The sequence below is a fragment of the Apaloderma vittatum genome, unplaced genomic scaffold (genome assembly GCF_000703405.1).
Source record: "Apaloderma vittatum isolate BGI_N311 unplaced genomic scaffold, ASM70340v1 scaffold14060, whole genome shotgun sequence".
NCBI lineage: Eukaryota > Metazoa > Chordata > Aves > Trogoniformes > Trogonidae > Apaloderma > Apaloderma vittatum.
In genome coordinates this window covers 8,232-17,629 of record NW_009696312.1, presented here as the reverse complement: position 1 = coordinate 17,629, position 9,398 = coordinate 8,232, and the positions used below count along the sequence as shown (strand labels likewise).

At 52.5% G+C, this 9,398-nt stretch overlaps 1 protein-coding gene across 1 annotated transcript in view; it reads right to left on the bottom strand.

Annotated features, from left to right (window-relative positions):
* KIRREL3 (kin of IRRE like 3 (Drosophila)) overlaps positions 1-2,017 on the bottom strand; it is a gene marked incomplete at its 5' end in the record, with an annotated part of 12,365 nt that extends 10,348 nt beyond the window's left edge. Inside the window, 2 exons of the mRNA XM_009874420.1 lie at positions 1,359-1,486; positions 1,869-2,017. Of these exons, the coding sequence (XP_009872722.1) occupies positions 1,359-1,486; positions 1,869-2,017 (277 nt within the window). The remainder of the gene's footprint in view (positions 1-1,358; positions 1,487-1,868) is intronic.
* Positions 2,018-9,398: the final 7,381 nt, after the last annotated feature.

Sequence of the window (9,398 nt, the reverse complement as noted above, 5' to 3'; positions counted from 1 at the left end):
GCCGCCCTCCCGCCCCGGCAGCGTAATTAGCGGCTTTATTAAACCTTGAAAATTGCTGAAGCAGAGCGAGAGCTGGCTGAGGCTGTCAGCAGAATCCCGGCACTTGGTGGTGTTTAAAAAAAAGCCAGCCCCTAACGTAGCAGGTTGAAAACAAATAGCGTGAGGCAGAGGCACCAGAGTTTCGGATCCCTTTTAAACCCAGTGGTTTAGCGCCGATTACAGAGATATCCACGCGAACGCCTTGCCCCCTCTTCAGCCTCTGATTTCTTTCCTTCTGGAGGAAAGCAAGCACAGTCTTGAGGGACTCTGACCTGGCTCTAAAAGCAGAGGGACTGGGAAAAAAAAAAAGCAGTCCTGATCCCACATCCCACCATGACGTTGGGTGGAGCGTCCTCGGCCACCATCCCTGGGGGAAGCTACCATCCCTGGGGGAAGCTGGAAGAGGCTCTGCTGACCAGCACGAGCATCTCTGCCGGGTTCAACCAGCTCTGGCCTGAGCCCTGAGGTGCTCCAAGCCAGCAGGACTCAACTAGAGGAGGCCAAATAAACAAGGGTGCTCTGCCTTGGGTGCCACTGGGTGGCAAAGCAAGCCCTGATGTGTGCCTGGGGCTGGACCACGAGGGTGAGAAATCCCTCATCCAGCGGCGGCTTCGAGAAAACAGAAAGGAGAAGCGTTGCCTGTTAATGATAATAACCCAGAGAAACAACAACTGCAGCTGCGGGATGGGAAACCGCCCGGGGATTATTGACCCTCTGGGATTCCTTTAGCTGATTCGAGCCATCAGCTCTCCCAAGTCTGTAATTACCTCCCAGGAGATGGCTTTCGCCGAGGTCATTACGGTTTGGAAAAAAATCCCGCAGCAGTTAATGCCTCCCCTCCTCTGGGGAGCGACTCAGCCCGTTCATCTCACTCCCAGCTCTCTGATCAAGTCGGCGTCGCCTCGCCTGCCCCGGGCGAAGCCGAAAGACGCTTTTCCAAACCCCAAACTTGCGCGCCCCTTCAGGACGAGTTCCGCGTCTCAGCCCTCCTTCGGCTTCTTAACGTGGCTTCACTCAAGCCCTCGTGGGTGCGAAGAGGGGATCGGAGCATCTCGCACCTCCCCGGGCTGACTGAGCCACAATTGATAATCGCAAAGCTCCTTAGGGCCAAAAAAACAAGACACGAAGAAGTGTGCTGGGCTGGATTTTGGCTCATCACCTGAGAAGGCTCCAAGCCCACCGCGGAGGGGAGCTGGGGTGAAGGCATCATGATGTGAGCTAATGGGTCTGGAGGCCAGAAAGGACCATTCCAGATGGATCAGGAGCATCACGCGGCACCTCAGCGTGTCCTTTCCCACCGCCCCGGCAGCGATTCTCACCACGCCTGAGCCTCGCTTCATCCAGACGATGGTGAGAGACGGGTTCCCTGTCCAGGCACAGTTGAAGACCGCGTCCGAGCCGAGGTCGACGAGGAGGGACTGCGGTTCTGTCATCATCCTGGGCCCAACTGCACAGAGGAGACCGGAGTTACTCCCAATGATGGGTTGCACCAACCAGAAACCCTCCAACCCAAGAGGCCACTGTGTCGGAGGAAGCAGTGGAACGTCTTGAGGGACCTGTGGGTCACCCCCAAATAAAGAAGAGCCTGAAGCAAGTGTCTCCTGCACCCCTGGAATGACCAGCTCCCCAAAGTCCACCACCATAAGGCAGGAAGAAATGGGTCCCACCACCAGAACCTTGACACGGCCTGAACTGCAAGGGAGCCCAACAAGTTCTGGTCACCTTGGGCGTGCCAGATCTAGTTGTGTCCCCTTCCTGTTAATTTTCAGCAGTTCTGTTGATCCCTCTTAGCCCTGTGAAGCCAGTCCCAAGCCGACAAGAATACTTACAGTAGACGTCCACTGTCCTGCTGATGTTTGTGCTGCCCAGCGCGTTGGTGACCTCGCAGGAGACAGGCTCGAAGAAGAAGGTGTGGTCCACGATGGTTTCGTAGAAGTCACCGGATGCCTCCTTTATAACCTGGCCTTTTTTCGCCCACCTATTGAAGGAGAAAAGAGCATCGTTTTGCATCTCCATTCCCACGTGTGCCGCGGTGGAGACCAACTGCTGCTCATTCCACGTCGAAACCACCCAAAAACCTTTTCAGCATCCTCCCACTTCACCCTTCCTTTTTTTTTTTTCTCCCTTTCTTTCTTTTCCCAGTCAAAGAGAACTTTATCCCTTTAAGGCAGCTGAAATAACATTACCCTGAAAAGCCAAGCTGGCATTTGCAACACTCTTAACTTGCAAATTGTCTTGGAGAACAAGCTGTCAACTCAGCACTTGAATTAAGCCGCTGTTTGCCAAACAATGAGCAAATGCGACCTAATGGGGCACCATCTGGCAACCTGCCACTCGGGAGCGGGTGGGAAAGGCAGGAGATGCTGGCAGGCTGGCGTGAAAGCCCAGCCGCTCTTTGGGGGAAGGGAAAGAAAGCTCAGGCAGCAGCCTGTGGGAAAAAAAATTAAAAAACCCTCCCAGAACAACAGAGAGGATTTCCCTGAGGAATCTTTTTTTACTCATTGTCTCGGGGCTGCTCTCCTCTTGTTGGGGTGTTTGGGTTGGGAAAGGATGGGCTCGCCCTGGCATCTCCTCATGGTCCTCCTGAGGGTCTCGTGGTCCTCCTGAGGGTCTCATGATCCTTCTGAGGGTCTTGTGGTCCTCCTGAGGGTCTCGTGGTCCTCCTGAGGGTCTCGTGGTCCTCCTGAGGGTCTCATGGTCCTCCTGAGGGTCTCATGATCCTTCTGAGGGTCTCGTGGTCCTCCTGAGGGTCTTGTGATCCTTCTGAGGGTCTCATGATCCTCCTGAGGGTCTCATGATCCTCCTGAGGGTCTCGTGGTTCTCCTGAGGGTCTCAGGATCCTCCTGAGGGTCTCATGGTCATCCTGAGGGTCTCATGATGCTCCTGAGGGTCTCGTGGTCCTCCTGAGGGTCTCGTGATCCTTCTGAGGGTCTCTTTAACATCTCCCGAGTCTCGTGGTCCTCCTGAGGGTCTCATGATCCTTCTGAGGGTCTTGTGGTCCTCCTGAGGGTCTCGTGGTCCTCCTGAGGGTCTCGTGGTCCTCCTGAGGGTCTCATGGTCCTCCTGAGGGTCTCGTGGTCCTTCTGAGGGTCTCATGATCCTCCTGAGGGTCTCATGGTCATCCTGAGGGTCTCATGATGCTCCTGATGGTCTCGTGGTCCTGCCTTCCCCGCTTTGCGATGAGTTCCCCTTGCTTTAACATCTCCCAAAGAGAACTGGGGGGTCCAGCAACCCCAGGGCAGAAGGTCCCTGGGGCTGGAGTGAGAGCTGGAGCTAGAGTCGATTCCCCTGCTGCCCGCTCGCCTGAACCTAATTGAATCAGGGCGTCTGACCTGCAAATCTTCACCCCCCGTCTGATGACACAAGCGTTTTGGAAGAAGATGTATTAGCGGTGCAGATGGGAGCTGATTTGTATGCGCTCATCTGCTCTCTCGTTTCATTTATCTTTGCGCCTCTAACAGTTGCTGACTGGCCACTTCAGCTTCCCACCCTCCTTTCCTCCCTGGACTCTCCCCCTTTAATAATTAATCCGGAGCCGTCGTTTTATTTCTAGACTTTGTGTGTTAACGAGGGAGGTTTGTCCCGGCAGAAGCGATGCCTCCCAGGTACTCCTCCAAAGGTTTGACGGGTCAACGACACTTCAGGGACGCCTTTCTCCTTCCAGAGGGAACCACAAGGAGCTCGCGAGGGGGCGGCCAAGTGAGGCTGATCCCAGCATCGTGCTTCCCGATGGGATTTGCCTGATCCCTGCATTGTCCATCGCGGAGAGCATCGTCCCTTGGGGATGCTCCCCTTCCCTGGGTGGGGGGATCTGCCAGAGCCCCGATATCTCACCCCTGAAGCTTTGCACAGGTTGTGGGGTGGAGAAGAGACAGGTTCTTGTTGCTTCCGTGTTGGTTTATTGGTCAAAAAGGGCTTGAAGCCTGAACACTTGATGGAAGGACACTTGAAAAGGCACTTGAAAGGAAGGAAGGAAGGTAGGTTTGTACCTTTCTACTTCCTGGAGGGAACTGGGAAGCTTGAACTGGTGAGCCAAGAGCTGATTTCCAGCCTCTGAAGGGTCTTCTTCTGAGAGAGGCACCACAAACATGGATCCATTTCCTTGCAGCAATTCAAGAGGACGGGGCGAACGAGGCATCAAACTCAGGGGCTAATCCAGCACTTTTTGTGGTTGTTTTTGCAAAAAACCACCTTCCCTGCTCTGAAAAGAACAAGAAGGTTTCCAGATGAGGATAGAAGTGACGGGTGAGCTCCCAGAGTCATGTCCTTGCAGCCAGCCTCCTCCCAACAGAGACACGGAGGGCACCTGGGCTTGGAAACCAGAAGGAGAAGCAGGTTTGAGTCGGGCAAACGTCAGGTCAGATCCTGCTGGGCTTTGCAAAAGAAATCAAAACAGAGGCCAAGGTTTCCAAGAGCTGTTTGACTTTGCAGTGGGCTTGGGAAAACCAGTCACGGCACGGAGCTTGGCTCAAAACCTCATCGCTTACCGCAAAACTGGATTTCCCCAGCGCGGAGCTGTGTCACAAACAGGCAATTTTTCGTGCTTCAGCAGAGATCAAGGTTCTTGCTCCAGTTTCCCAGGGCTTAACACTGCTAAATCAATGTGGCTGAACAAGCTCTATAGATCTTTTATAATGTCAAATTGGTTTTTAATAACGACAGCTGATAACGCCCTTGTAAAACTTCCCACGACGGGCTCATGGACAGCCAGAAGGCGAGTCACTTACGTTTTTAACAAGCCCATAACACGCCTTACTCACCTACTAACCTCCCGGTAATTATTTCCAAACAGAATCGGAATAAAAAAGGAGCTGAGAAGATACTGAGGATGTTTCATTCCTCCACCTCCACCGCTCTGGCCTGTCGTGGTTTCTTCCTAACGTCTCTCCAGCCTTGAATGTGCGGAGCCTGGCTCCCCGCCAGCGCTCCTCGTCCTCCCACCCTTGAGAGCGGGGGCTTCTTTCATTTATTATCACTACCTTGAAGCTATTTATAGATTGCAAACGTGTCTTTCCCGGAATATATAAATTTACCTCCTTTAAGGCTCATACGGCTGCGCCGCTGACTCGTGGCCAGCGCAGAGCCAGCATCCTATCTGCTGCTGTCCCTCATCCCCTCGAGATTGGCACGTTTTCTCCTCTTTTTCTCTTCACCAAGCACCATCTCAGGGAGAAATTAAAGCTCTCCGGGGCTAAAATTTCATTTGTGTCATTTTTCTTTCTCTGGCCTCACTGGGAGTGCCCGGTGCCTCCCACTTCTGGAAATCGAATCGGCCCAGCTGATGGGGGAAAACAAATTTCAACCAGGAAATAGATATTTCGATCCAAGCTTCACTGGAATTATTACAGGCAGCAATGAAAAAACAGTGATTAAAGTATAAAAATCCCCCACACTTGTACTGGGTCCTTTTAACACTCTAAAATAAGAGGGGAGGGAGCATTTTTCTAAGAGATATTCTCTGGGGAAATAGCATTTTCTGCCTGTATCGATTGCTTCCCAGCTATGAGTGCACACAAGCAAATAAGAAAGGACAGTTTGGGATGTGTCGGCTTTGTTTTGGTTCTCATACGCCAGAGTTAATTCAGCGACCTGCTCTGGTTTCCAAAGGAAACCCCCGAAAGCTCCAAGGTCTCAGTGGAAGACGCTCAGCAGAGTCTTCTGGGTTTGTACCCATCAAGGACATCACTTCTGGCCGGGCTTCCAGGCTTGTGAAGCCCGTGAAGACCTGATCACATTGGCAAGGAGAGCGTGAATCTGCCCTGTGGAGCATCCTCATGAAGAGGAACTAGCACAAGTGGAAGCCAGTTACAAGTGGAGTCCCTCAAGGATCAGTGCTGGGACCAGCCTTGTTCAACACCTTCGTCAGCCACATGGACAGGGGCACTGAGTGCGCCCTCAGCAAGTTTGCCGACGACACCAAGCTGTGTGGGGCAGCAGATACACTGGAGGGCAGGGATGCCATCCAGAAGGACCTCAACAGGCTGGAGAGGTGGGCCCAGACCAACCTCATGAAGTTCAACAAGACCAAGTGCAAGCGGGGCAATCGCAAGCACCAATATAGACTGGGCAGGGACTGGCTTGAGAGCAGCCCTGAAGAAAAGGACTTGGGGTACTGGTGGACAAGCAGCTCAATATGAGCCGTCAGTGGCACCTGCAGCCCAGAAAGACAATCATGTCCTGGGCTGCATCAAGAGGTGTGTGGCCAGCAGGGCGAGGGAGGTGATTCTGCCCCTCTGCTCTACTCTTGTGAGACCCCACCTGGAGTGCTGCGTCCAGTTCTGGAGCCACAGCACAACAAAGATCTGGACATGCTGGAGCGTGTCCAGAGAAGGGCCACGAGGATGCTCAGAGGGCTGGAGCAGCTCTAATATGGGGATAGACTGAAAGTGTTGAGGTTGGTCAGTCTGGAGAAAAGAAGGCTCCAAAGAGATCTTATTGTGGCTTCCAGTATCTTAAGGGGGCTACAGGAAAGCTGGGATGTCAGGCAGTGACAGGACTAGAGGGAATGGATTGAAGCTGGAGATGGGTCGGTTCAGGTTGGACAGGAGGAATAAGTTCTTCACCATGAGGGTGGTGAGACCCTGGCACAGGTTGCCCAGAGAAGGGGTGGCAGCCTCATACCTGGGAGTTTTTAAGGCCAGGCTGGATGGGGCTCTGGGCAGCCTGATTTAGTGGGGGATGTCCCTGCCCATGGCAGGAGGTTGGAAAGAGATGATATTGAAGGTCCCTTCCAACCCTGACAATTCTGTGATGACTTCATCCGTCCCTAAAGAATAATTTTTGTCTACCTGAGGTACAAGGACTTGCCATTCTTCAATGAACAAGTTATTTACTTCACAGCCCTGGGAAGGCTCTTCCTCATGAAGCTCTTCATGAGGCCACGGATCTCTCCAGCATCTCAGGAACACATGGGGGGCATCGCTAGCACCCACCTCACAGCGCAGGGACCCTCCGGACTCCTTAAATCCATCCTGCAGGCTCTGCAGAGCCTTGCCAAGAAAGATCCTTGCCAGCTCCTCGATCCAGACCTCGCGGCAGATCGGCAGCTCTGACGGCACATAACCCAGGGAAGCGGAGCGCGTCGTTACTTTTAATTAACACCACGAAATAAAGCAGTCGCTCGCCATATAAATTATGTTTGCTAAGAAGACTTAAAATAGATAAATATTTTCTCGGACGCATTTTAATTGCTTCATAAAAGTACCGAGAACACCCACAAATACCTTAAACAAATGCGCGGCTCAGGGAATGAATTAATTAACATTTCATTCCTAGGAATGGCTATTAATTGCTACAAATTGCTCAGAGAATGGGTTTTGCTGTTTAACTGCCGGCGGTACCTCCCATTCCTTGGCGGTTCCCCTCTCAGCCGCGACGGCATCGCTCCGCTGCCCCCCGAACCTTGGCATCCTCCCCGGGGAGGAGCTGATGGAGAAGGTTGGTGTTTCATGGACCACGTGCTGGCATCCCTCGGAGGTCCAAGATGAGCAAGGACGAGTGGATGGGTCCTGCTGGTGGCTCTGTGTTTGCAAAGTATCACCCGTGTGAGGGACAGGATTGAGCAGCGGCAGCCCGAGCGGCATCACGCTACCCGGCGTGGTGCATTCCCCAAATTATTTCTTTATTAAGAGGAAATTTCCATAAGGGTGATCTGTGGGGTTTGTTCCTCTTCTCCTGCCTGCTCCCTCCCTAATGAAGAGGGGTGTGCCCTGTGCGGTTCCTTGACCCTCCTCCCTCGGTGCCGATGTGGTGGCACAGGTTATCAGCCGGCGTAGGCTATAGGTCATCTCTCCACCATCTAAATCACAAAGCTGGGTCTTCCAGCTCAGGTTTTAATGTAGTTCAGGAGGGCAGAGCCCTGAGCGCCGATGGTTGGCCGGTCTCTGAGCACATGGGTTGGGGGAGCAGAGGTGGTGGCACCCATCATCTTGGGAGAGGCCACCAGGAGATGGGATTCTCAAGGAAATGCTTCCAAGTCTCCAGCGCCCATCCTGACAAACATCCATCCACGCACAGCTGCTGCAGCAACGGCCTCTTCCCAAACCTGGTGGCTTCTCCACACCGCATTGATGTCCTCAAGCCCTGGTGAAGCCTCGTATGACGTCCTCAAACTCTTTCCTCAAGAATCTTGAGCAACATCCATCTCCAGAACTGGAGGAGATGTTCACCTACAGTGGTTCCTTGATGGGTGGCCCAATGGGAAGCTCTGCAGATCTTCACCAACGCCTCCATCCTCCAGGTGACACCTGATGTGGGTGACCCCAAAGGGATCCCAGGCTCTAAGGTCAGAGGTGCTGCACCTCGGGGCAGGAACAACAACTCCGCTAATCCCCCCACAGCTAGTTTTTTCCTTTTCCCACCTGACTTTTCTTCAGAAACAAAACAAACGGTGAGAAACATTGCAACCTTCTCCCGAGTTTCAAGAGTTCAGGCTTGAATCCCAGACAAGGACATGTTTGGTGTCTGATTGCACCAGTTGCCGCTATTGGGGTTTGATTGTTTTTAAACACTCGGGGATTTTTGATGAGGATAATCACTCCTTGAAGAAACCTCCGCCTTGATTTTCTGGCTAATCTCACTTTGGCGTTCCCCCTCCTGCTGAGCCAGGAGGCCGGTGATGAGCCTGATTGCTCATCAAAACGCAGCCTTTAAGGTAAACTCTTGAATTTTCGAGGTGCAGAAAAAGTCTAAAGCCATTCAGACGGGTCTGAATGGGATGGGATGTGAGTCACCCATTAGTCCTGGATCAGCTTGGAGGTGTCAACCCTCCCAGAGTGATTTTACCCATTCAGAATTTCATTTCTCCTGCCTACATCGCCTTGGCTTATCCCGCCACACAAAAGATATGACTAATAGCTTAACTTTTATTTCTTGCTAATCCACTTTTGTCATGCGGTTTGTGTTTCCTCAAATCATTTAACGAGATTAGCCCTTTTTTGAGGGGGGTGTCTTCCTACTCTGCTCCACCTCCCCCCCCCCATAGCAGAACTTCTTGAGCCAGATTTATGGATGCTGGCACGTCGAAGCGCTAATTCTCCACCGTGTTTATCCTCCTGCTTAGTGAATCTGTGCTGTTCCCTCTCCTAGCACTCCAGTTTTTCCCCTAAAAACCATCACGCATGCTTGTGGCCGCTGTGTTTTTACACCTCACTGTGCAATTCCTTTGGAGTTCACAGGGAAAAAGAAACAACCCGTAGTAAATGGAGAGAGAAAACCTCGGTTTTGGCATGGAGAGAGGAGACAGACCTCAGAACAGGCTTGTATTAACTCTTCAGGGAAGGTGACCAAACCCAGGTTCCCCTTTTAGGCTTGATCTGTCTGAATTTTGGCACGTCTTCAGGCTGGTGTGACACACAGCT